This window comes from Orbicella faveolata, unplaced genomic scaffold, assembly GCF_042242905.1.
Source record: "Orbicella faveolata isolate gen_17 unplaced genomic scaffold, um_ofav_v1 contig_14, whole genome shotgun sequence".
In the NCBI taxonomy this organism is placed as follows: Eukaryota; Metazoa; Cnidaria; class Anthozoa; order Scleractinia; family Merulinidae; genus Orbicella; species Orbicella faveolata.
Genome location: NW_028301541.1, coordinates 6,946,198 through 6,973,465, shown reverse-complemented (window position 1 = coordinate 6,973,465; position 27,268 = coordinate 6,946,198). Strand labels below are relative to the sequence as shown.

Here is a 27,268-nt window from a genome sequence, read left to right as displayed (position 1 = left end):
AAAATATTGATTCAATCCAATACCTAAAATATTGATTCAATCCAATATCTGGAATATTGATTCAATCCAATACCTAAAATATTGATTCAATCCAATACCTGGAATATTGATTCAATCCAATACCTCGAATATTGGTGCAATCCAACACCTCAAATATTGATTCAATCCAGTACCTCAAATATTGATTCAATCCAATACCTCAAATATTGATGCAATCTTCCTGGGCCGAGCGCGGCCAACAGGAACGAGAGTAACTGAGCACTAGAGAGCACTGAAAACATGGCGGGCGAAGGAGAACTAGTTTCCTAAGTTTCTTGCAGACATCTTGGATAAAACGGAAATAATTTTTGAGAATTTTGACTCAGAAGTTGCAGAAGTGCACGCCGAAGTTCTTGATCAAACCATTAGTCTGCTTAGGTAAATGAGACGTTGCTACAACCGAGACACAAGGGACACGGAAAATTTAGATTCCATCACTGCCGCTTTTGTAGATGTAAGTTAACCAATTTTTATGTGACAAACATATTTGTTTATTAAAAGCTGTGTGTGCTAGCTTTTTGTGGCAAATAACATAAACTGTGGCAAATTTTGCTACCACATTGGTCTTTGGTATTGTGCATATTTCTGCTGTCCAATCATTACTGGCACACTAAACTTTGAACTGTAAACAAAATTTTTGCTGTGTCGTGTGCACAGTCAAACATGTTTCTCATAAAAACTGCTTGTGTAAACCTGGCTTTAAGCTAGTTTTGAAATAAGAACCTTTACATTTTACAAGACAACAATCATTGAACATTGGGATGTGTTTTAAGTTTTTCAATGTTGTTGTCTCATGTTTTGCATTATTTAACCCACATGTGGTACTTCTTTCCTAAAAACGATGTTTTTCTTGATATTCTATGACAAACATGGCACCAATTTGTTGTGAATATTATCGGGTACCTAGGGCTCAAGGCTAACACTACTGCCAACTAGCCACACATTTCAGTTTTGAATAGTAGATTTTTCACTTTCACTAGCCATTGTGACAATCATGATGGAATGGAGTACTGGTCTACTGGATGAAAACAAAATTGAGAATTATCCTGACAAAGTAAAACTGAAGAGAATAGAAACTAATGAAAACAGGGAAACTATGAGTGGATTTCATGGAAATAATTGCCTTAATAAGCATATGATAAATATTTAACTATTAAAGGGAGATAAAAGAAAATGGCAACATTGATAAAAGTACATCAGAGATTGAACATAAGCATATTCAAGAAAAGCAGGATTCGTGTTTGTGGGAGTGAAATTTTCTTAGTGATTATTATTAACATTTTAGATGCAACAAGAAATGTCCAAGATTAACCACTCTTATAAAAAAGTCAGTGAAGCTGTGTATGAGAAAGGCTGGCTGGTGCAAAGTTAGTTTTGGCTTGTGACATGAGTCCTGTTAGTAGCCATTACGCCAGTGCACCGAGAGGTTAGTCTTGTCTCCTGGGTACTTTTGAAAATAAGATAACAAATTAACCTTGCAATATTTTAACATCTGTTTTGATAATCACCTGAAAAATCTACAAGGCAGAGTAGTGCACATGGCAGTTATCAAATGCCCTGACTTCTCTTCAGTTTAGTTGTGTTGCTAGAAGTTAGGCATTCTGTACATCAGTTTTGTATATCAATGAAAAGGAAGATGAGAAAATAATTTACTTGATACAGGGTGACGTTTTCTGTTGTGAATTGAGTTGCAAAAATACTTTAAGGGCCATAATCTCCTTTACCCAGCCCACACACATGTAGTATTATGCAATTGTCAGTTGCCCAAGTTTAACTGTCACTAGTTCTAGAGCCTCTTGGAAGATGTCTACTCCCATTTGACTTGATTATCTTAAGGGATCTAGCCTTTCCAATACAAATGACTGCACTGGATCATGTTGTCCCAGGTCAATTTCTTCAACTACAACATTTTTATCACTGTCCAATGGAGTTGGACCATCAGGATCATCACCATAGTATTCAAAATCAAATGACTTTCCATTTGAAAGGGGGTTTTCAGGCTGCATCATATGATTAAGCCACATTTGGTATGGCAACCAGTTTTTTTTCTGTTCTTACATTTTGGTGGTTGAAAGCTTCAGTGAACTGGCAAAGAGCAAGGTTTATCCTTGGTTGAAAAACTAAGTGTAAGGTGGAAAGATGCACTGAATCATCAATGTCCAGGATGCCTGACAATTCCATACTACAACTGAAAAGTGTAAAAGTACAAGTGGGAAGCACAACGGAAACATCCCTCCACAACCTTTCAATTCGTTGGTTGTGTTGATGGCCCTGCAGTGAAGCTGCCCCTCTCCTCTCTTCTAACCTGCTCCATTGTATCGCACACACCAACGTTTTCAACACCATGATCTACTCGTACTCTCGAAGGCCAAAATTCTCCGTCTCTCTTAACGGCATCCAGAAACAATTCAAGAACTGTTTCTGCTTTATTGTTGGCACTACATTTCAAAAACATTATTCTCCGAGAAAATCCGTCTATACAGCCGAATTAGTATTTTCCATCGGATCAGAGAGTGATGTCCATCCAGATGCCAAAGCGAATTTACGCACCCCATCTCTAGACAGTATTTTGGGGATCTAATTTTGCTAACCTTTCTCTTATTCTTCTCCGTTGAACCCATAACCCAATGGACTTAAAGAAACCTGCAATGAAATTATATCCATACTCTTGAATGATTTCGGTTCCTTATCAGGTAAGTTGTTGAAACCCCTCATATCTTCTCAGCCATACTCTGTCAATCTTCTGTGAATTGTCCATCTCCAAACTCCAATCATCTTTGTTATCGTTGTCCAGATGAATCCTAGTCCTCAAAGTTCCTCGAGCACCTCAACAGGAATTTTAAGAAATGGTCTTCCATGATTCCAACTTCTGAGTCAAAGTTCTCAAAAATTATTTCCGTTTTATCCAAGATGTCTGCAAGAAACTTAGGAAACTCAACTTCTAAATTTAGTTCTCCTTCGCCCGCCATGTTTTACAGTGCTCTCTAGTGTTCAGTTACCCTCGTTCCTGTTGGCCGCGCTCGGCCCAGGAAGATTGCATCAATATTTGTGGTATTGGATTGAATCAATATTTGAGGTACTGGATTGAATCAATATTTGAGGTATTGGATTGCACCAATATTCGAGGTATTGGATTGAATCAATATTCCAGGTATTGGATTGAATCAATATTTTAGGTATTGGATTGAATCAATATTCCAGGTATTGGATTGAATCAATATTTTAGGTATTGGATTGAATCAATATTTTAGGTATTGCATTGAATCAATATTCCAGGTATTGGATTGAATCGTGAAAATTAAAAGATTGAATTGAACCAAAAATTTTATTTACCATTGGATTGAATGCCTTTTTCTATCTTTAAATAAAACCGTTATTTAAAGGATTAAACATATATCGCAAGGATTAAATTTTGCTACAAACAGCTTGCCATAGTCGGGATAGAGTTTAAGCCAGGGTTGTTTACGCCAGAGAATGTACACTGGCTAAACTTGGCAGCAAAGCAAATCATTCTAGACTCTACGCAAGATCAACGCTAGACCTGCGAAACCCGACCTCGGTGTGTGAAAACCCTCCATTACGCTTAAAACCTAAAAGCTCGATCAATTTAGGAACAGTGAAGCACGACACCTAGTACACAAATTACTTAGTCACTTCTTCGGCGCGCTCGCGCTCGATGCACGATCGAGTCTTAACAACGTGAAAGGGGAATAGTTTGTGAAATGTTTCAATTCTCATCGTACAATAAATTAACTTCACACTGGTGTGTGTAAAAACGCAAAGGATCCTCGCAGTCAAAACGGGATGACAAATACAAAACTAGATCACGCACCTAACAATATAGGGCGTCTCAGATGTAAAATACTTAGGCTTGGTAAACACGCAAAATGGCCATATTTACTGTCTTAAGAAAAAGTACAATACGTTTTAATTTTTTTTTTCGTATTTACCCGTACTTTCCGGGTAAATTAGACTGATGTATATATAATAAGGGAGCACTATCAAATCCCGTGGTCGGGTCGTAAAAATGTCGCTTAAACAATAATTTCAATTTGCTGTCCATTCAACAGTTCGCTTGATATCTTTGTCGTAATGTTCTAGGTACGTATCGTGTACAAGAGAGTTACTTCATAATTTTAACACTGTTTACAGTTGATCAGAAATACAGCAAAATCACCTTGATCGCGTGATTTACCTGTGTGTTCGTGACTTTCTTTTTTCAGTCGCTTTGGAAGGTATACTACATCTGATCCTGCATCTGATCCTGCATATGATAAAAGCCGCTTTCTTCTTGGTTCGACTACCAGCCGTTCGAGCTAGCGGTGGAACGAAGCACAGTTCAAAGTACAATCGTTTCAATGGCCTAAATATGGACTTCAGCATCAGACGTGTCCCCAAAATGCTTGTATTTTGAATTTTCCATCTCCGCTCTGACGCAAATTCCTTCCAAAACAATTAAAGAGACACGCAAGCAAAGAAAAAACATTTTCATTTATCAGCTTGGGTTCCTTTTACCACGGCCTTAACTGTTACATACCGACTGCGAATTCGAACTACAAGAGTCATTTGCTGGTGGGAAACAATCGAAACTCTAAAACGTTCTGAACTAGTAATCTATGACAAGGAAAGAAAACTATACGAAATTTCTCTTGAGCTAGCAGCGCTTTCTGGCATATCACATTGAAGTGAACCGGAATTCAAACTAAAATTGGACAAATAGTGAATATGTTAAACTACAGTTCAGATGATTATGTGCTCACCTTAAGCCAAACGAATAATTAATGCCAGGAAAGCCAGGCAACCATACATCTTAGAAATAAGCTCCTACATCTCGTGATTTCTGTGTAAACTTGACCAATATCAATCTCGTTCCCAGAGCCTTCGTTACCCTTGTCCAGCGGAACGGGAAACCGTTCCGCTGGACAAAGGTAACGAAGGCTCTGGGAACGAGATTGGACCAATATGCGATTGCGATCATTCTCGACCCCAGAGCTCTTCTCGGCGCGATTAAGAAAGCGAAGGGTCTGGGGTCGAGAATGCGATTGTGATGTTCTGCTTGGATGACTCCGCGGAAATACGTTTTTTGGGGGGCGCGATACAGTATTTTACTGGACAGCGGTAAACCTTAAGGGCCCATTGACCGATTCATGCGCGCGCTCGCGCGCGTTGCTAAGAAGGTGAAATTTCACTTCCGGTTACTTACGTCAGCCTGAGCGCGGAAAATAAAACAACTCAAGAACTTGCAAATTCGCTTACATTTAAGATGTTTTTCTTTGTGTTTCACAAAATGCAAAGTAAAAAAGGTACAAGCAAAGGCAAAATAAGAGAAAGACAGAAAAACAAGAGCAATAGAAAGAGAAAAACTAACTCCATGTGGCTTTGTTTGATCTTACCGAAGTGCGCTGGTAGTGTAAATTGCGCACGCGCTGATAGGGTAACTTCTAATATATATCGGGCGCACTTCCGGTTTCTTTGAATGCTAAAGGAAACGCGTAACGCGGTTTTATATCAAATCCAGCCTTTTTCGACGAATTTCGATTCAAACCAACGTTGGGATCATAGCTGTGCATTCCTTTTTCGAAATCACGCTTTTTTCAGAAAAGTACGAACCTGCGACTCGCTGATTTCAATCCCAATACCCGGGAGGTCCTCGCGCAAGACCGCGCCGCCTGGCGTCACGGTGTGAAGGAGGGGGCACTCAGGGCCGAGACGAAGGCCAGGGCCGAGGCGACAATTAAGCGGGCGGCGAGAAAGGAACGACAAGTATCAGTTCGTGAGGCCACCAACTACATCTGTACCAGCTGCAACAAAGACTGCCACTCAAGAATCGGGCTTTTGAGTCACTTAAGAGCCTGTCGACAGTGACGCGCTGACCATCGCCTCTCCGAGACGAGGATGCCATATTACATTATTATTATTATTATTACGAATTTTTTAATATTTTGAAATTCTCTCAAAATCTGACCTTTTAGAAATGAAAAAAAATCTATGCATAGCGTAATGAGGATTTAAATAAAAATATTAACTCAATGAAAAAAGTCCCGATAAAGTAGTTTGCCTGGGAGCCTTTGCATTTTTTCAGTATTAGTCACATGACCAAGGGCGTGGCCTGATGACGTCATCACTGGTACTACTGATCATGAGAAAGTTAAAACACATGAAATAACTGTGAACTAACTAAAAATGATGAGGTTATACGAGAATAAATTTTCCTTAGCAACGGCTCGAAAAGATCGGTTAATGGGCCCTTAACAACTGCAACTTAAACATTGTTTTCGCCCGAGTCTTGTCGACAGTGAAAAAGATACAAAACTTAGAGCGTACACTGTAAACTTAGCTTTTTAACTCCGCTCATTTGTTGGATAGCTCTCAGTTAATATTATATATTATGCCAAAGCCAAAGTGAACTTGCACACGGTGTGAAATTGTTGCTGTTTTGTGAGAGTTAATGCTCGCAAGCGACGAGTCAGTGGCAATTTACGTTATGATGAGCGCTAAGGCTAAAACTAGGAAGCTTTTGTGTGGCTGTAGCGGTGTTCTGAGGACATCAACTTCTCAAGTTTGTTGAATTGGTGGGCTTGAACCGTATGAATCGGTATGTCAACGGCATTTCGATCAAATTCGTCGGGAAGACATGCTCGTGTTCGTCCTCTTGTTCGATTGGGGGCACTCGGTTAAGTAAACACGGTCATCCTGTCCTCACTCGGTATCACCGAATTATAGACCAAGTTGGCCGAAGCAGTGCTTCGTATAAATCTTGGACACGTTGGTGTAACAAGTGTAGGACTGAAGCCCCAAAAGGGTTCAAAATCTGGCCTGAACTCGAGGAGGAATTCTCCGATGATGTTTTATTATAAAATATCCAATTTTAATTATACTGTACTTAAGGAAGCTTGAGGCTGGCGAAAATAAAATTTTAAATTTTCATGTTTATTATTGTTTCTTTGTTTCTTGTCATAATTTCGAATTGTTGAAATTCTGTATTTTGCTTTTAGCGCCTCTTAAGTGTGAAAATTGTTTTAAACTAGTTGCATAACTATAGCTAGCTATTATAGTTTGAGAGAGAGAGAAAAAAAAAATCAAGAGGTACATGACATCTGATTATCTTAAGATGGCAGAAGACATGGAATACAAAGCTGTTAAAAGGGTGATTATTAAAAATACATGCATATGTTATTGTAAGACAACAAAAATACCATAAAATCTGGGTAATACCAACTTCCAGTTAAAACTAAATACATGAATTTCATTTTTAGTTATAAATAGGCTATCCCCCCTGTATTCACACAACAATCTTCTGATTATAAGGCCACCCAGATAATTTATGAGCACATTACCTTAGAACCTGAGACTCTGTATAACTTCCTAAAATTAATGTTTGTTTACATATTACTATTATCTGGATTTGCTGGTGGGGAGAGGCAGGGGGCAGGAGCCCGGGATAATAGGGGGCAGGAAGCGGGAGAGAAAAGGGCGGGAAGCGTGAGTGCTAAGAGGGCAGGAATCCAGAGAGAAATGCAAAATGCTAATTTTTGTCATTCATTAAGGCTTCAAATGCTTTCAAAAGCAAGGACTGAAAATGTTATTTGACTTTCATTTAGTGTCTTTAGAGACTTCTGGGTCGACGGGCAAAGAAAAATTCACCCTTGGGCTCAAAATGAGGCTCAAAATGAAACCCTTTGACAGTGGTTACATCATTCACTTGAAAGACATGGGTAAGAGTAGCAAGGCTGAAAACGAAGGAAAAAGGAAAAGGAAATGCCTAAGGACTGTGCAGCTAAATGACTAGGATGTGTTTTGAGTCTCTTAATTTACAGGGGACAGGAGCAGGATGAACAAGGGTGGGAGTAAAGAGATAAAGGTATGGGAAGTGGGAGAACAGGGTATGGGAAGTGGGAGGTTCTGACTCCACTGTCCCTCCCCCCACTTGATGCAGTACATTGTCCCTAAGTAAAAGGTTAAGTCTGCATACGAGCCAAGTGGCCCATCAGGCCAGGCTTATCTCGGTTTCTGTAGCATGAAGCGACTAGGAGTAGTTCTATTACCCCCTGGATAGGATGCTAGTCGATCACAGGGTTACTCCCGGCATTAAATTCACCAGTACCCATATGTACACCTTTGTGGAGAGAGGCACCATGAGAGTAAAAGTGTCTTGCCCAAAAACACAACACAATGTCCTTGACCAGGGCTCGAACATGGACCACTTGATCCATTGCTGAGCGAACTAACCACAAAGCCACCGCACCTCCCACCTTGTCACTTAGGCCTAACCTTAACCGTAAACCTAAAAAAAAGGAGTCTATTGATTTCAGTCAAGTTTACCTCTTTTATCACTTGTGTATTTGAGACAATTTCTTATTTCCTCACTTTCTGCCATTCAGTTTACAGTATCAAAGCCTGATTTTAAGTGATTCGCAACTACTGATGGAACTTGTCTTTGCAACTTACAACTTCAGACTTTGCACAAAATTTCTCACTGGAGAAAAGCAATGTTGTAAAACTTACATGATGAACTAAATGCAATAAATATTAATTTGTAAGAAATGTATCTGTTCTTTAATTCATGCTTTTGTGTCTAGTATGAGTTAGTCGTAGAGAAGATTTATTACGAATGGTTTGTAGACGACAGTAAACCAATTCAGAGACACAGTGGCATAAGCAAACCCACTTGTTAGTCAATTTATCACAGGAAAAAAAAAATACATATAATTATACAAAACAAACAAGAAAAAAAATAAATACATATAATTATATAAAACAAACAAACTTGCGAAGTCGCCATACACTTCAACCGAACTCTCCACGTGCTATCGGACTTCACATTTCAATGTATTGACCAAATCCAAACCAACACGTCTGGAAATACTGAAAAGTTACTAATCACGAAAGAAGCATACTGGAGTACGCAGTTATTTTCCCTTTCACCTTTTGGGCTAAACAAAAGACAAGAATTTCATTCAAAAAATCGCATCCACTATACTTAAATTTAGTGGACTTTGGACAATGGGTTGTGATTTTGAGGTGCATTTTTAACTCTGAATTTTTTAACTATCGGTAGTCGTTGTGCATGCACTAAATAAATAATTATGGTCCTTAATTGTGGTCATTTCAGCGCTCAGGGGCCTCCTTTGGGGATTCTGTTATTTTTGTACTAGCTGGGTCATTCAAAGGCTCCCAATTGGGAAATTATTACTTATTGTTTAGTGGCCCTTCTTGGGGATTTTGCTATGATACCTATATTTGTAGTGATTCAGAGGCCCCTATTGGGGAACCTGTTGCACCGTGGCAATTACATAACTTTTGTCACTAGTTTAATTTTTCCAGTCTAACTTGCTGCTTTTGTACACCTATTGTTTTCTTTCTATCTGTTACGTAACCTGTTTATCATTCATTGTTGTAAAAATCGTATTTAAGTTGTGAGTTGTTTACGCACTTTTTGTAACTGACGAAGGTCGAGAGACCGAAACATTTTATTATAAAGTTTTACATGTTTTTTATCTTTTTAAACCAAAAGTTGTCCATTTTCGGTCTTTTTTTTAACCAGTTTTTACATATAATTATATATATATAATTTATTGCCATCAGGTGCTCTAATGTCTTGTAATAAAGTGGTTACAAGTTAAGTAAGAATCTTACAGAAGGGAGGCTGATACAATATCATTACTAAAGGGGATCATAATTAATTTCATATTGACTCAAAGCATGTGATAGGTGCATGTATGATTCATTAAGGTAAAAATTATTTTGTAGTGATTGAGCAAAGCTCATCTGAATTAAATTAAATGAAAGGAAAAACAACAACAGTCAATTATTTATATAAGTTGATACAATGCACATGTAAGATAGGGAAATAGAAATCGAAAAGCTTCAAATGACTGAGTAAACAAAATAAACTCGTGGATTTCACTGAATAGTTGATTACTGCCTCTCTGAAATGTTGAATGTCTTTTCAGCATCAAAAGAAGTGAAACTTGACCACATCCCATAAGTGGAAGCGGTTTCGTGTAAACAAATACAGGTGTTTGGGCATTTTAAAATATTTAGTTACATGTGCACACATGTACAAGGAAACGGTCTTGAAATTTTCCATGTACTATCAACATGTAATTGATGTAAACAAAAAAAGACCTCAAGCAAGGAAAAATTGTCAACGAACCGAAGATATTGAGCGGTCTTGAATGTTTTCAGTATTTCCAGCGTTCGCTGCGACCAACAAATTACAATATTTTCGATTTCTACTCCCTTCGCAAACGCCACCATTATATAAATGTAGGCTTAAACGATCTTTAATGATAGAGAAATATCTTATGAATGAAATGAACAAATGTTTAATTCTGACAGCGAACGGCAGGTACAAAAAAATTATTTCACCCGTTCCAAAAGGCGCAGAAAGTCAGAAAGGTGATAGAAACGCCAAACAAGCCAGTACCTTAATCATTTCATGCAAATTACACTTTAAATCCAACCAGTCTTCAAAATCCTTGCGAAAGCTGCATACAGTACCAATCTTCTACTTTGCTGGATACCATCACTGTTTTTGACAATTCTGAGGCGAGGGCGGCTGAAGCAACACGATCCACGCTTCGTCCGCTCGAGGTGGCTCGAGTTAGCAAACTGCACATTACTCCACACAAAATGACTCCCCTGTACCGCTATTCATTACGAACATTGTTTGAGTATTAAAAACCCATTTGAGGACGTCAAACTCACCAATAACGAAAAGTATCAAGGATATTTTCGACCTTAAAACGAAGTGAAGTACCGATCTCGGAGAACTGATCGATCGAAGGACAGCACAGCCTGATGGTGATGACCACTGACCCGTTACTGTGACGTCAAAAAACGTATTAGCCTTTTGTTTTCATAAGAAAATCCTTTGTTAGAATTAAAACTAGTAGTAATCGTAAAATGAGTTGCGTGGCGTCTCTTTGAGTGATCTCTGCCCGAACTGTTGCTGATCACATCAGTGAAGCAAAGGTATCTAACTATTTCTTTAGTTGATTATTAACGCTGCTTAGTATACAGAAGATTACATTACATTAGATAGCGGACAACGATGACAGCCTCAACAATAAACCTTTCTCCTCCATAGCGTATCTGAAATATTAAAAAATCACCGAACCAAAGAGGTAGCATTTGTTAGCGAGACAAATAATTTACTATTTACGCGAAGCCTTGCCTCAAAACATAAGATTTATAAACAATATACAGAAAAAAGCTTCTATTATAATTCACTTTCTCTCGGTGCGTTCTTTTTGCGTGATGCGAAGAACTGTTGGTACGATCTTCTAATTAGGAAATCTTTTGGAAAAACTAAGGCTTAAAACCCCTCAGATATATCAAACCGTGCTCACATTAACACAAGGATTTGAAAACGCTCATGAATTCTATATAGTGACTTTAATTTCGCGAACTCCTGGAGAATTACGGTTTTCTATGCAAGTCACGAAGATGGCTGCTTTTGTTCGACTCTGAAAGCGAGCCAACATGCCGGATCGAACGATTGCTAACTGTAAACGTTTTAAAAGAGGCATGTACTAAAACCCGAAACAACGAAACGAAACCACCGAAACAAGCGAAACGACTGAAACGAGTCAAATAGTAAGTAAATAGATAAAAAAGTTTAAAAAAGCCTTGATCTCTAGCACGTTACTATGGCAGCCGGATCTCGTACCCAGATACTGCTCTTAAGCCACATGTGTGACATCGTGACATCACAAACCTTGGATGAGCGCAAGCGTGTCGAGCAGGAAGACATCGAGAAAAAGGTGGGTATTTTCACATTCTGAATGGTATTCTAGCTAAAACAAGAAATCTAATTTCAAAGAAAGGTTTTCTGGTCGTATCGTGGATTCTTGGACGGTGGCGAATCTAATGGTCTTTTCGAGAATGACTTTGCAGCATTCTTCGTGCGAACGAGGACTTTCTTTAATATATATCTCTAAAGAAAAACGAGGGCGACTTGACAGGCTTTTTAAAATCATATTAACGTCAGGCCTTCGTGACTCCTGCAGTTCTCAAAGTAATTTCTTATTAGGCGCTCAGCTCTTCACGGATACTCTTGAGATTGTGTTTCCGTACATCCTGGGCTCGGCGTTGTCGATTCACCACCGCCTAAGAATCCACGATACGACCAGGAAACCTTTCTTTGAAATCATATTTCTTGTTTCAGCTAGAATGCCATTCAAAATGTGAAAAATACTCACCTTTTCCTCGATGTCTTCGTGGTCGTCGTCGACACCCTTGCGCTCATCCATCTTTCAGGTTTGAGATGTAACGATGTCACACATGTGGATCTGGGTACGAGATCAGGCTGCCATGGTAACGTGCCACAGATCAAGGCTGTTTTTTTTTTTTAACTTTTTCATGTATTTACTTATTATTTTACTCGTTTCGGTGGTTTCGTTTCGGGTTTTAGTACATGCCTTTAAAAGAGCTATTCCTACAGAATTAAGGGACTATTCATTTATAACACCGATATCGATGTCACAGTTATACACAACAGGCTTACGTAAGAAACATCAGGACTGATATATCCGAGAATGCTATGTTGATTACGTGTAGTTTATTCATAATTGAAAATGGAATAAAATTATTAAGGTGTATTATCGTTTGTCTCACGATGTAGTCAATTGACATGTAGATCGCGACGTTTCGACTGCTTACTGCTAGTCTTTTTCAGGCGATAAGGTCGACTGATTGCACGGTATCATTTATACCACAAAGGTCGGCTGTGATTGGTGCATTTCGATCCTCCTATTGTTCCATTGTTCCGGCGAGTAGCTGTTCCCTCAGTGGTCCGCTGTTGCACCGTTCTCCTGTTGTTGTGTTTTTTTGATCGTTGGCATCTATGCTTCAGGAATTTCAATTCCGCTATCCCTGTTGATGTTATTAGGGTAAAGTCTTATGTGAATAGTTTCCTTGACCCTACGTGTGTTCCAGTGAGGATCTCGATCAATAAACTTGACCTCATTCCAGATAGGATAGTGGCCGGTCTCGTGGGTGTGTTCAGTAAATAGTAAATAGTCTTCGTTGACATCTTCAAAAGCCCTGACTATCCTTTCGCGGTATTCAAATGCGATTCTATTTCTTCGTGGCATTTCTGGACAAATCGAACTGTCACTACATGTACGTGTATGTCACACGGATACTGTAGTGCGCCCTCTGAGTTGTACGCAAAAAGTTTCGTAAGTGGCCGAATTTATATCTGCAAGGGGAGGATTGTGAAATTATGATTTGAAAAAAGTACATATGGTCCCTTGTTCTATAATCAAATTTTCGAGGAAAATTGGGCGAGATATCTCTGTTCAAAAGAATTACGCTAATGAGCGATTGTTTTCTCTTAACGTTAGGTGAAAACACGGTAATGTATGTCTCACCGCATTTAAGATTGTTACCTTCATGGATATGGTTGCATAATAATGCAATTGAATGTTAGTTCTCATGCAAATTGTGTTATTGAAAGTCTTTTGTTGAAAACTGAATGTCGTAAAGTGTAAATGATTGTCGTTTCGTGACAACGAATTTTTTTTCGACCAATATGAAAATACATTTACAGTCAATGAATGTCAAATGAAGGTATTGTTTTTCTTTTGGTGATTTTGAATGTTAATGCATATGAAAATGTTTTTCTTGAACGTTCCTTACGCGCAAATGAAGGTCATATTGGTGTTAATGAGAGTTTAATGACCATAATGAAAGAAATTTGGACACAAATGAATGTTTGTTTTCTGTAAATGAACAGCAAAAGGTGTAGTAAACAAAACATATCTATGGAGACGTTAACAATAATTAATATTCTGTTTGGCGTATTTAATGACAATGAATATTTTGCTATTTTGAATCACTTAATACTCATCGCTAAATATTTTATTTATACATGTAAACTGAGCAAAACTAAACCAACATAAAGAATTTTCTTTGAAAAGATCAAATTAGGTCATATAGGGAGGAAAATTGCCATAAGAAATGACAGGCTCCATAAACATTACAAAAAATGGAAAAAATTATTGCCTCTTTCTTAACTAAGCATCAATTTAAAGTTTTGTCAGCATGTGTCTTGTACTTTATTCATTAATTTTATTTATTTTGTCCTTTTGTTTTTGGTATATTTATTTATTTATTTATTTATTGTAGTGTTTAACTATTATTGTATCTCTTATTTTTTATTTATTTATTTGTTTAGTTTTTTTTTTTTAGTGTTAGTGCGTCTAGTAAATATGCTTGTAACCGTAATTGTCAATGTAAATAATAAAGAAATAAAAAAAATTGTTAAATTAAAAGAAAAAACATATCTGTAACAAAACATATTGACTACAACTGATCCGCGCTGGAGAGTAAATCAGCTTAGACACAGTTTAACTATGGCTTAGATTTGTGACAAATTAGCGTATTCTGCGTAGGTTACATATTTCTGTGTTCTGATCCCGGGGTTCTGATAGGAGTTAATCATAAGGTTTGTGATGTTTGACACGAACATGCATCATGAAATACATATGACAAATGCTGCGTGACACAGCATAAGTTTAACAAGAATCCTTAATTCACAAATAATCATAAAGCTTCTTTAGGTGGAACACTTGACCTGTTTTGGTTGTTACTACTGATAAAGTACTGAGTTCTAGCAAGAAACTGAATGTGTTATGTACACAGTATTCTATAAGTGAAAAATAACTATAATCAACTAATGAAACAAACTCCACATTTTATTTTACGTCTTGCCAGCAAACAATTAACTTCGTGAGCAAATTGAGTGATTCCGCCTAATTACAACTGTTATTTTAATCCGTAGCTCGCATCGAGAATCATTTGAGCCCGCAGTTGTTGGCAATCAATTAGCGGCTGACTCTGAGTTCATCACGAATAAATCATCAGTCGATACGAGTTTTTTTCCCGACGTTGATCTCCTTTGTATTTAAGTGTTATATATATCTTATAACTCTTGAAAATTTGTCATGTGACCGTTATCTTGTCAATAATAGACCACCGCTCTGGCAAACTAAAATTTAGAGCTCACAGGAAACGAAAATAAGCAGAATTACAAACGATACCGTCACCAGCGCTTTAATTTTCACTGAGTATTGAACTGTCTTACTTAAATGACCTCATTAAGTCTGACAAATGAGTCTCACAAGTAAATCAAAATCTTTTGTCTCAAACAGTTACAATGAACAGAGTATTAAAAGTGTTCGTCGCTATTCCTGTTTTAGTTCTTGTAACTATTGTGATATACGTGAGTCAAGGAAAAACGAGTCTGTAGTGAAAACTAACCGCACCAAAACCAGATTAAATGTGATTTTGTTGACGCATATAAGCTCTGGGTCGACAATTGTGGAAAATATGTTTAATCTCCATCCCGATGTGTTTTATATTTATGAACCTCTGAACACTCTTAGAAGAGACATTGATACGAATGGGTGGCGTGCCCTTCAAATGCCGAGCAACGATGCCTACAAACAAGACTTCTTGACTCTGCTTCGCGACTTATTCACTTGTGGCTTTGACGAAGAAAGAGCGATAGAGTTAGCTTTCCCCAAATGGGTTAGAGACCTCAACGCATGGTATAATTCATCGACAATCACAGTCACTAAGATCATGCAAACAAGACTTCCCAGAGAAGGTGGAATTCGTGAACTCGAGCAGGTGTGCCGCTCAGATCCTATTAAGTTTGACTGTTTAATTGTTCACCTGGTCAGAGATCCACGCGCTGTCCTTTCTTCTCTAATTCCGCGACGTTTCTTCATGAAGGGGCCAGTCGCAAATCTATTTACATAGACGCCAATGTCTCCCGAAGGAATAAAACTTCTGAAGGAAAATGCGCAAACGCTATACGCGCTTGTGTCAGAAAACTTAGATTACGTTCTTGCAGAATGGTCAAATTGGTTCAAAAGGCGCTACATTCTGGTCCGTTATGAAGACATTATCAGCAACTTTTCAAAAGAAGTGTTCCACATATTTTTGCAAAGTTTAAAAAAATTCTGTAGGTAGGGTTCAGAGCCACCTTAAATCGAAAATTTAAGGTGGCTTTCAACCCTACTGACAGAATTTTTTTAAACTATGCCAAAAGTTGCGCCTTATCACGCTCATCAAAAGTTGATAATATAAAAAAAAATTCACCGTGCCGTTTTTAAATTATAAGCCCCTGAAGCTGTAATTAAGGGTGTTTTTAGGAGGTCATACTGCTGCTATGATAACCTATTACGTCACGAAAATGATAACAACGTGTTCACCAATGATTGGGCAGTTTTTTGCTACCATGATTGTAGCATCCAGTGATAAAGAGTGGTTATAACGACCCATCAAAATCTAAGTGCTGGAAACTGTTCTGAGCCACCTTAATTGGGAGTACTTAATTGTTCGACTCCAAACACGAAAGATCAGTTCATCGCTTCGACAGCCTTTCGTTTCACAAAATTGTTTACGACCCATCGACTGACTGGGACCGTCGACACTCTGATTGGCCACGAACACTATTGGAGGATTATGCGTGTATGGAGGCACTCTGATTGACTACGAAAATTATCCGAAGAATAGGGTTACACGGACGGGCTACGAAAACTATCCGAAGATTAGGGTTACGGACACTTGCGTGCAAAGAGGATGACTTTAGTGGCTAGCCTCTTCGAGGCCGGTAGCCACAAGAATTGAAACAATTTCTTATTTGGAAAATAATTTGCGATGTATCGAGCATAAAAAACCTGAAAAAAAAAATCAGAAGATCTAGAGCAACGTGTGTCCTGTATATCTTCAGAATGTGGTCTTATTTTTAAACATAGAGTACCTCACAAATAAAGAAGGACCACAACCATTTGGATATGGAGTAAGCACCTCTTCCACTCAGGAACAGCTCTATAAGAATCTAAATTGCTTGTATTCTTAGAAGACACCTCATATCTAAGACCTTTTTCAAGATTAACCTGAAAAAATCTAGTTTCATACAAGTGGGTGCTTAGTGCAATGCAACAAGAGAGCACGAAGGGTAGTAAAGTAAAGTAAAATCCTTTATTTAAAACACGATTATCGTTTAAGCACTACATGCTTGGGGCGTCGTGTATCTAATTAATTATTTAATTATCTAATTACCTACTGATAAAATGAATGAAATATAAGATATTAACTTACTTTATCACAAATCTGATTTCCCTAAATATCGGACTAGATTTTGCCTTTCTATAAAATTGTATAAAATTATAATCCTCCATTTAGGTCGTATTCCTAAGGTAACGCCCCTACGGTTCTTTTTTGATGTGGTATCCAGTTCTCCCAAGGATAACGTTACCACCGCATTGAATAGGTGTTTTTGTCGAGGAAAGCCGCTTCGGTTTTCCACGTTAGCAAAATTCGCATTACAGCACGATTGGGTTTCGTACATTCTGCTACAAGTCAGGAGTGATCTGAAAATAACTAGAGAGGGGTTAGCTTGGAAATAACGCCTACATGGTGGTGGATTAGCTCTTTTACCCTTCATCCCGGCTCTCTTGACCACAGTAACGTCTTAACACTATAGAAGAATTCATAGAAACACAGAAAACCTCAAAAGGGCCATAGCTGGGAAAAATAAGCATTTGGCTAAAATTGGAAACGTCGGCCCTACTTTTTTTTCCTGACGTTTATCCCTATTTAAATGAAAGCGCCATTTAAATATCTTATTACTCTCTTATGTGGCCGTTAATGATTTTGTCAATAAAAGACCATTGCTCTGTCAAATGAAAGTTTAGAGCTCATAGGTAACGAATATAAACAGAATTACGGTACATAAGATACCGTCATCAGCCCCTTTGATTCAGTAATCAAACCTGTCATACTTAACTAACTTGGGTCTCACAAATTAATCAAACTCTTTTGTTTTAAACAGTGAAGATGAAGAGAGTATTCCAAAGCCCCAAAGTGTTCGTCGCAATTGTTATTTTCGTTCCCGTAATTATTGTGATATACATGAGTCAAGAAAACGAGATGACGAGATTAACAGCGCCAAAGAGAGAAACAAGAAACGAGTCTGTGATACCGACATCTGTAGTGACAACTAACCGCACCAAAACCAGATTAAATGTGATTCTGTTGACGCATATGAGCTCTGGATCGACAATTGTGGGAAATATGTTTAATCTTCATCCCGATGTGTTTTATATCTATGAACCTCTGAACACTCTTAGAAGAGACATTGATACGAATGAGTGGCGTGCCCTACAAAAGCCGAGCAACGATGCCTACAGACAAGACTTTTCGACTCTGCTTCGTGACTTGTTCACTTGTGGCTTTGACGAAGAAAGAACGATCGAGTTAGCTTTCCCTAAATTGACAAGAGAATTGAACTCATGGTCTTCATCGACACCGCTGAACAAAGAATCACTGAAAAAGGTTTGTAACGGGCGAAAAATCACAGTCACTAAGATCATGCAAACAAGACTTCCCAGAGAAGGTGGAATTCGTGAACTCGAGCAGGTGTACCGCTCAGATCCTAGTAAGTTTGACTGTTTCATTATTCACCTGGTCAGGGATCCACGCGCTGTCCTTTCTTCTCTAATTCCGCGACGTTTCTTCATGGAGGGGCCAGTCGCCAATCTGTTTACACAGACGCCAATGTCTCCCGAAGGAATAAAACTTCTGAAGGAAAATGCGCAAACGCTATGCACGCTCGTGTTAGAAAACTTAGATCACGTTCATGCAGAATGGTCAAATTGGTTCAAAAGGCGCTACATTCTGGTCCGTTACGAAGACATTATCAGCAACATTCCAAAAGAAGTGTTCGATATATACAAATACTTTGGTCTTCCTATGGTGGATATCATTACCAATTGGATTAAGGGCATTCCGCCTCCAGGCCGGGATACATCGCGATACTTGGCGCTGGTTATATCGAAAACTGATACCGCTTCAATCGAGAAATGGAGATTTCGCCAAAAGCCTTCGCTGATTTCTTTGTTTGAAGAGGCTTGTAGCCCACTGATGAAAACTGTAGGCTACATTTCAGTAAATGGCTCCGAAAATCTTCAACACGACAAGAGCAAGCCGCTACGAACTGCAAAAATACCATTCCTTACAGGCCTCCGCGTGCAAGAACCAGCCTGAACTGATAAACACGAAGTTAAGGTTTCTACAGAAAACTGTTATTGATTTGGGTTAAGCTTAAAAGCAACCAACTGACCTAGGGCCAGATTCACGAAGGACTTTTAGATTAAGATGGTGACTGGTAAGTATAGTTCGAATACAAAAGGGTATGTTGCGAAATAACGCTTAGGAGAGCTTCGTAAATTGAGCCCCTGGTTTCCATATTAGAAAGCCGTAAACGAGCAAAATATAGCATTGAGCGTTAAATTAACTTGTTCTGATACGCATCGTCTAAGCTAGCAAGAAATCTCAATCTTATAATTTTACAGTTCTTTATGTAACAATATATTATAATCACGAACGCAAAATTTTGGTTTGCTCTTAGCTTTCTTTGATATTTTCATTTTTCATAACGCCCATGAAGCAAGATAATTTCTGTTTGAAACAAGCCGCTGGAGAAGTTTCTGCTCTTTAGTTAAAGCCTTAACGAAACATACTAGTTAGAAAACATCTTGCGTAATTCTAAACACTACATCCAAAGTTTCTGACATGGACAAAAAGACCCGAAGCCAAGCGACCAAGATCTTTTAAACTAATAATCTTACGTTAAGGCGTGCTGTTCGATCTTGGACTCTCGGCTGTGCCAATTACCTAACACGACGGTTTTGTCGCGTCTCTGGAGGAAACAGTGCTAACATTATGATTAAATCCTTTCTCTCGGACATGAAATGCTCACAGAGCACTAAGATGAAGGGAAGGGAAGGGAATTTTGTTAACGGAGAGCAAAGTTTAGGTGTTTAGGTCTGCTGTAACTCAATATAACACTCACATCCTTTTTATAGTTCATGCGATCAGTGCACCAGTATAGTTTTTTGTAAAAAAAAAACTAGATTCTTATTATTAGGTTTTTATCAACGAAAATATGGCTTTTGACTGTCATGCTGATGATAGTAAGCGCTTTTTGTTGAGTGGGGACTGCCCTCGGTGAAGAAACAAAAATAAAACAAGTTATGCGACACATATACCCATCGTCTTTATTGCTTTCGTATCCCTTAAGTATTATGCTGTAATATCTGGGTCAAATATTAGAGGTCGCAGAATTGAATCACAGTCATCCTTGAAAAGAATCAAATGTTTGGGTTGATGTTTCGAAGGGACACGGTATGTCTGAAAAATTTAGGGCATGTAAAGAATATTGCTTTGAGACATATATATGCACCATATATTCAGTGGGGACACTAACAATAATAACAATAACAATAATAATAATAATAATAATAATAATAATAATGTACAAACGTTTATAGCATACGTTTTTACTACTGTATAAAAATAAATTATTTCTAGGCATTACATCAAAAATCTCAATGCTATTGCAAAAAACAAAAACAGGTCTCCATCAGAGAGATTAAAAGAAGAAGACGCTACATCAGTCTTGAAATGGATCTAAGACGATCTACATGTAAGCACGTGAGAAAAATATTGGTCGAGGGGATCTGGAGCGAGTTAAGTTAAATGGCGGGCAGCGGGAGACTGAGTAACGTTTCCTCCCTGGAGCCACAATCAGCCACCTACAAACTTAGGAAACGGTTAATAACGACGGTTTTTCACACAATGAAACCCGATGTATTCAAAGGTTGCATTATTTAAAGATGTACGCAGTACCTCTTGTCAAATGACCATACAAACGTCTGCAAATTTGATCTTTTTCTTATATTAGGAGATAACTTGTTCAATATTAAACATGTTTCTCATAGTTAGTAAAGTGGTCGCTGCTGTCAGTACTATCGTACTTGAAATTTCCTACACAGAATAACTTTTCGCTAAAATGCTAAAGAGGATATCAAAGACAACTATTATGAACAAAGAACGCCATGTTGGCCAACTATTAGACAGTTTTCCATGACTGAATAGTCAACTAGACGCAGCCGCGTTGAAAATCACTCGTAGAACGCGAGAAAGATCGGTCTAGTTGTTTGAGAAGGTCACAGTCCAAAAACTACAATTTTATGCATTTTTTAAACCAAAAATAAAGAATTTCCCTTTTAATAGCAAGGCACGGGCGACTGTGTTCTGTCAGCAAAAATACAACAAAAGAAGAACTAACATGATTAGCAAATTTCCAGTAGAATAGGCTGATCTAAGGGAATATTATTCCTTTTTTAGTCAACGAAGAACCCAGTCTACGATTCCAAGGACTGGTCTAACCATGCATTAACTGTCAGTCTTGGCATCAATGAATTTGAAATAGTGAGGTGGAGGGTTTTCTCTTCCAAGCGATCGCATGCCTGTTTGGGTATCTAGCCCACCTTACTTGCACATTTGATAGCGGCGAAATCAGGACTTTTTAAAAAGTCAGGCCATGTAAGGGTAAAACTACGACAAGTAACACGGTGCTGACACTACAACAAGCGGGTGAAGTGATATAGTGCTAACACCATAACAAGAAGGCAGATGAAAGGACGGCGAATGAGAAATAGGCTGACTTTCCAAAATAAATACCTTAAAAGGTTTGAAATTCAGACGAGGGACATGGATATGAGTAAGTACTTGTTGAAATACTAAAAGAATACATTCGCTGTCCATATTCAAAACGTACACTTATGGTTATCAATCAATGAATCAATCAATCAATTAATCTGTCAAAAAGTCAATCAAACAGGAAAGATAATTGGCATATAGGCTTAATTAGAGAACTGAAAGATTTAACAATTTTGTTGCTTCACTTTACAGAAGAATACTCCATGGCGATGCCAACTATATTTTGCATTCGCAGTTGCCATTGTTATCCTCGTCATGTATTCAGGTAAAATGTTCATTCTGTTAGAATAATACTCAACATCAACAGAGAGTAATGAAGAGAGCAGATCCCCCGCGTGCCCCATGATAGTTACTTGTAATCTATTTATAGTTTGCGCTGGATTATTTTTAGTCCGTTCCCGTGACCGCGCGGTTTCCTCCTATAACACAATTATATGACGTCAGTCTCACTTACCAATCAACTGTCGAGTTGAAAATAGCCACACTGCTTGGGACAGAACTCTGAAACCACAAAAAAAAAAAAAAAGAGCTCAGTCCTATAGACAAACAAAAGTGAAAAAAGAAAGATGCATATTATTCTTAAGAAAGAGAAATGATTGTGATGAGTTAAGGCGGCTAGGTCACGGTATTTTAGGTAATTCTGTTTATTTTCGACAGTTATGCGCTCTTAACGTCAAATTAGCAGGGAAATAGTCTTGTATTGGTAAACATACGTCCACGTAACAAGCAAGGATGATAACTAAATATTACAAATGGCACTTCATACTAATTGAGATACATGTAAACTTGAAAAACTTTGACCCGACGTTTTAAGTTTGCCCGAATGTAATCCGTTTTAAATTTGCCAAGATTGCCCATACATGCTCCTTTTTGGCTTTGCTGTGTCGTTTGAGTTTTCCTACAGTTGTAAGCCATTATTGTGCTATTTCCCTTACTAATGTGGGGACACCAATTATTGAAATAGTATTAAAAAATAGAACTATGTTCCGTACAAGTGGTGCCAGTGTCTTCATATGAAATCACTATAGTGACATAATTGTGTTCTTGCTTCTTATATAAGGCCATAACTTCACAAGAAATCTTAGTAAAAACAAACCTTGTGGCAACCGCGTCATAAACACAGCTCTACCAAATGGAAGTCGTCAGATTATTACAAAGGGAAATGTCAGCTCTTGTTTCAAGGAAGCGTTCAAAGACTTCTTACTTGTTATTGTTTACAATTATCCATTCTACGATAGCATACCTCATCTGGAAGCTCTGTATAAACCTGTTTTCCCTCATCTGTTATTCTGCGGTCCACCTCACAATACGACGGAACCAGGCATTCTTATGGTTGATATCAAGAAAGGCTTTCTGGGATACGAGTGTCTTGGTAGAGTAATACGAGGACATCCGGGATATGAGGGATATTTCTACATCAGCGATGACGTCATACTGAAATATTGGAATTTCCCAGAGTTTGACAGGGAAAAGATTTGGGAGTCGTCGTTCCTTGTTTCCAATCCACTTAACGAGGCCCCGAGAACTAGTTGGTATTGGTGGAATACCCCGTATGGTTTGAATAATTGCCGAGGAGCTTGTGAAGATGTAGCAAAAATGACTTTACGGCAGAAGAAACTTAACGGAACACGCCTTTTAAATACTCTTCTGGAGAACAGTGATGGGACACTGCGATGCTTTGGAAGTCGTTCGGACGTTTTATACATTCCTCAAAGGCATGCCAACGCGTTCGCAATTCTTTCGGAAATGTTTTACAAACGCAAAGTTTTCCTGGAAATTGCCGTGCCGACTATTAACCGACTCCTAGAGCAAAACGAGAACATCGCTCGTCTTCCTGGGTACTACCTTCCAGGAAGAATGGCCGACCCTCGAGCAAGTGATAGCAGGTTTTTCTGGTACTTTTACTTCTCTCATAACGAGTACTGCTTCATTCATCCTTTTAAACTTCACCGACAAGGACTTGACAGCAAGTTTAACTTAGTGATGTTTAAATTTCTTTTTATAGATAAAATCAAAGCGCTAACGAACTGTTAGCCCACGTTCCTGTAATCAAGTATGTTTTTAAAAAAGAAAACTTTAGAGACAGCTTTTATAACAGACTCCGAAGGCTGAATGACCATGTCTACCCGCATTAATCAATATTTCACATGTGAGATTCCGGCAGTGCCAGTCTCTTGGATGCGATTTGTCGTACACGCGCACAGGCTTAACCCGCTGCGAAAAAAAATATCGCAGATTTCTGAAAAATAGCTCAGTAATCCTTGCGCAACCAATGACGGACTGCTGTAGTTATCACATTGAACATCGCCAAGCTTTTGCAAAGAAGTGCAGTGGTATTCCGATGGTAACGCTATCCTCAGTCCGAAAGAAATGCCACCCCCTAAAAAACCCTGGGAGTTTTTGTACGTTTATTGAGGTGGCCGAACACAGATTTACATGGGATTAACGGTATGTCTTAATAGCCAATGATTTTTTAACCCAAATAAAACAGGGCATTACGGTGTAAATGCATTGCAGTTTAGCAAACTCCGAGGGTGTAAATTATCTTCGCACGCGCCGTCATTACTTCAACAGACTAAATGTGGCTTGAACGAGTAATTTCGGATTAACTACAAGGGAGGGTGTGTAACCGTGTGCTGTTATTGTAAGATCGTGCTGTATCGAGTCATAGAAGTAAGATTGTTAGCGCAAGCTTTATTACACGGTGTTCTCTTATAGGAGGCAGCGTGGCCGAGTAGTTGGGGCACCGGACCTGAAATCCGGAGGTCGCGGGTGCAAGTCCCGCTCTGACCACTTAGCTGGAGTTGTTTCTAGGTAGACCCTTGTTCAGCTCCTCCATCATTCTTGTACATAGCCAACTGGTCTGCCTCCTACCAGTTGGGATTTTTAACCATCTTATGTTCATTTGCATTATTTGTTTCATCATTTGGTTTCATTGGCCCTGAAAAGCCCCATTGGGGAGTGGTCAATTAAGATATGTTATTAGTATTATTAGATGATTCCATATTAACCCGTAGAGAGATTGAAGGTCTAGAAGGGAGATAGAGCTTGATTATGTGTTCATAGTGATAAACACATTTGGCTTTAGATTCCAAGATACTACATTAAAGCAGTACATTTATTTTTGATTTTGTTAACCATTACATTCGTATGCTTAGCTGCATTGTGGATTGTTTGTTTTTGTCATAGTTATTTAGTTTTTCTGTCCTAAACATAACCACTCTAACTGACATCTAACAATATATATTAGGGTTAGGGTTATAATTGATATCTAACAATATATATCTAAACTAGTGAAAAAAAAAAGAAAAACAATAATTGTGAAGGCCAATTTTCAGTTATGATATAAAAGGACACGACTATTTACCACCTAAACCTGTATTCTTTTCACCATCACTGAAATCGGTTCATCTCCAAAGCTTTAACGAGTTATTTCAGAATAGCTGACCATAGTTGTCTCCTTTCCCCCATAAGTGAAATGGTTACTTTTGCTGTTTAACGCACTTAATGTGATCGGTGTAACTAAATTGTTCAGTTGTTTAGCATGACTAACATTTACTGTGCCTTGGTGAAAATTCAAATAACACTTCAAGGTTACCGAAAAGATACGGGGAAACATTTCCAGATTTTAATCTTAAATCTTATGTACATATAACTACTTTTCTTTTTTGTCATTTCTACGAATACAAAAACTATGCAAAGCACTTTAAAGTATAAAAATACTATTTACAAGAATAAAAAATCATCTAAAATATTAAAAGCAAAAGCAAAAGCTTTCGACTTACAATCAAGTCATCACCGAAGTATCTTTTAATACCTAAAATTTTCAATTTGAAATTCATAGGACAGGCGCCCAATAGTTCGTCAAATCACACTTTAAAGGCTACAGAAAAGATACATGAAAATATTTCCAAATTCTAATCTTAAATCTAATGTTCAAATGACTTAGTTGTATTCTTTGTCATTTTTGTACAACTAAATTAACTATGCAAAGCACTAAAATATTAAATTCTGATTTCTACACGGTCCCACAAGCTTGCAGCGTTAATCCTCACCGTGTTTAAATAAAGTTTATTGTATTGTATTGTAAAAACGAAAGCAAACGAAAATGCTTTCGCGTTAAGATCAAGTCACCACAAGAGTATCCCTTAATGCTATATATATGAAATTCATAAGACAGACGCCCAATAGTTCAAAACTGTGGGTGGGACAGGGTGTAACCCTTTCACTTAGCTGACTGACTGACGGACTCACAGACTGACAGACAGACAGACAGACAGACAGAAGAACGGGAAGGCGGACTGACTGGCTGACTTACTAACAGAGGAACAGATCTGTTTAGATCTAGTAAAGTCTTGACAGGGAGGAGCGAAGAAGCTAAACTCCTTACTAGAATGTTTAAAAGCGTTGCATGTCTTAGAAAATGTAAAGACATGTTAGCGATGGCGGTTATCTTAACTAAACATTTTCATTAATTGTCGTAGAAAAAAATAATCTAACCTTTTAATCTTAAATTTAATGTACAAACAATTAAACTTATTTTTTCTTTTTACTACTAATAAAAACATGTAAAGTATTTTAGGGCATAATTGATATTCTAAATTAGTAATTCTTGGGACAGAGAGCCACAAATTAGCTAGTGAAAACTGTTGTGTGCCTTCTCCCATATGTTACATGACTGACTCGCTGATGGATGAACTGATGACGGTCAGCGACAAACGGACGAACGAACTGACAGACTGACTGACTGACAGGCAAACAGACTGACTGACTTGCGAACTGACTGACGAATTGACTGACGGATTGACGAAAGGACGAACTGACCGACGGACGAACTGATCGAGATACGAACAGATGGACAGACGAACTGACTGAATAACTTACGAAAAGACGGACAAACGGACAGACTGACTGACTGTCTGACTGAGTTAATGACAGACTTAACGACAGACTTACTGATCTAAATTAATTTAGCTGACTCTTCAACAATCCGCAAAGTTTGCATAGGCATTAAAAGAATCCAGGTATGCTAGGATTGTCTCGTAACAGAACACGTACTTTTCCTGAAAAACGAAAACAATTGGCACCTTAGCTCAACAGAGAATAATTACGCTAAAGGAGAGCGGATGGAGATAATTATTTTCATTTGTACTTTCATTTGAAGAAAATTATTATGTAGACGGCGAGTGACATTACCTCGTTGCAGTCGATCACGCACTAAAATCACCGTGTGGGTGCTGCGTGTTTTGTTTACAGCTACGGGGATGATCCCCTACTAATATTTCTCGAAGCAGAATACCGCTCTGGTATTTGGCATTACCGTACATCTATTGCTCTCGGCAATTTTGTTGATTAAAATGCTGTTTTAGCAGTACAGAACAAGACAAATAGAATCTGAATACACCATCGTGTTTTTCAGAAGGTGTTATTTCAAATAAGAACGCTGAGCAGCTTACCAAAGTGTCGACAGCACCAGGTCTCTTGGATCGAATCAGTTTAATTGTCTGAAACACGTCAACTGTTTGTTCAGACTTAACTCGCTCAATCACTGACATTATTGAAGACACACAACCACTTCGACCATCACCATCACTGTGGAAAAAAAAAGGACATAATTGAGCCAATATTTAGAGCGGTTTTC

At 38.2% G+C, this 27,268-nt stretch overlaps 3 protein-coding genes, 1 long non-coding RNA gene and 1 pseudogene across 6 annotated transcripts in view; 3 read left to right on the top strand and 2 right to left on the bottom strand.

The window, feature by feature from the left end:
- The window catches only part of LOC110068571 (uncharacterized), a 40,602-nt gene extending 15,849 nt beyond the window's left edge, over positions 1-24,753 (top strand). The window contains exons 2-3 of the mRNA XM_020775962.2: positions 21,820-21,892; positions 22,688-24,753. Coding sequence (XP_020631621.2) covers positions 21,820-21,892; positions 22,688-23,661 — 1,047 coding nt within the window. The 3' untranslated portion in view covers positions 23,662-24,753. The remainder of the gene's footprint in view (positions 1-21,819; positions 21,893-22,687) is intronic.
- On the bottom strand, positions 507-5,105 carry LOC110068673 (uncharacterized). The gene is made up of 2 exons (XR_016206561.1): positions 4,800-5,105; positions 507-4,482 (listed from the first exon to the last, which is right to left on the bottom strand). It is a non-coding gene; the product is annotated as an uncharacterized LOC110068673 (long non-coding RNA).
- Positions 10,913-22,220, top strand: LOC149113769 (carbohydrate sulfotransferase 1-like). Of its 2 annotated transcripts, none has more exons than XM_089287441.1 (2): positions 10,913-11,016; positions 17,894-20,106. In XM_089287441.1, the coding sequence occupies exon 2, from the start codon at positions 17,899-17,901 to the stop codon at positions 19,105-19,107; it is 1,209 nt and encodes a 402-aa protein (XP_089143567.1). In that variant the 5' UTR covers positions 10,913-11,016; positions 17,894-17,898; the 3' UTR covers positions 19,108-20,106. The 2 variants fall into 2 exon arrangements, 1 of the variants encoding a protein (XP_089143567.1); XR_016206542.1 differs by lacking the exon at positions 10,913-11,016 and adding an exon at positions 21,820-22,220 and having other exon boundaries at positions 17,533-19,228.
- LOC149113770 (carbohydrate sulfotransferase 4-like) lies at positions 14,712-16,115 on the top strand (annotated as a pseudogene).
- The window catches only part of LOC110068570 (receptor-type tyrosine-protein phosphatase kappa-like), a 39,432-nt gene continuing 36,874 nt past the window's right edge, over positions 24,711-27,268 (bottom strand). For both annotated transcript variants that reach the window (XM_089287415.1, XM_089287416.1), the window contains exons 31-32: positions 27,084-27,219; positions 24,711-26,690 (exon numbers count right to left, since the gene is read on the bottom strand). In XM_089287415.1, the coding sequence (XP_089143541.1) occupies positions 26,610-26,690; positions 27,084-27,219 (217 nt within the window). In that variant the 3' untranslated portion in view covers positions 24,711-26,609. The remainder of the gene's footprint in view (positions 26,691-27,083; positions 27,220-27,268) is intronic.

Excerpts from the sequence above, each read along its gene's own strand:
- LOC149113769 (XM_089287441.1), top strand. The coding sequence starts at position 17,899 with ATGAAGAGAGTATTCCAAAGCCCCAAAGTGTTCGTCGCAATTGTTATT.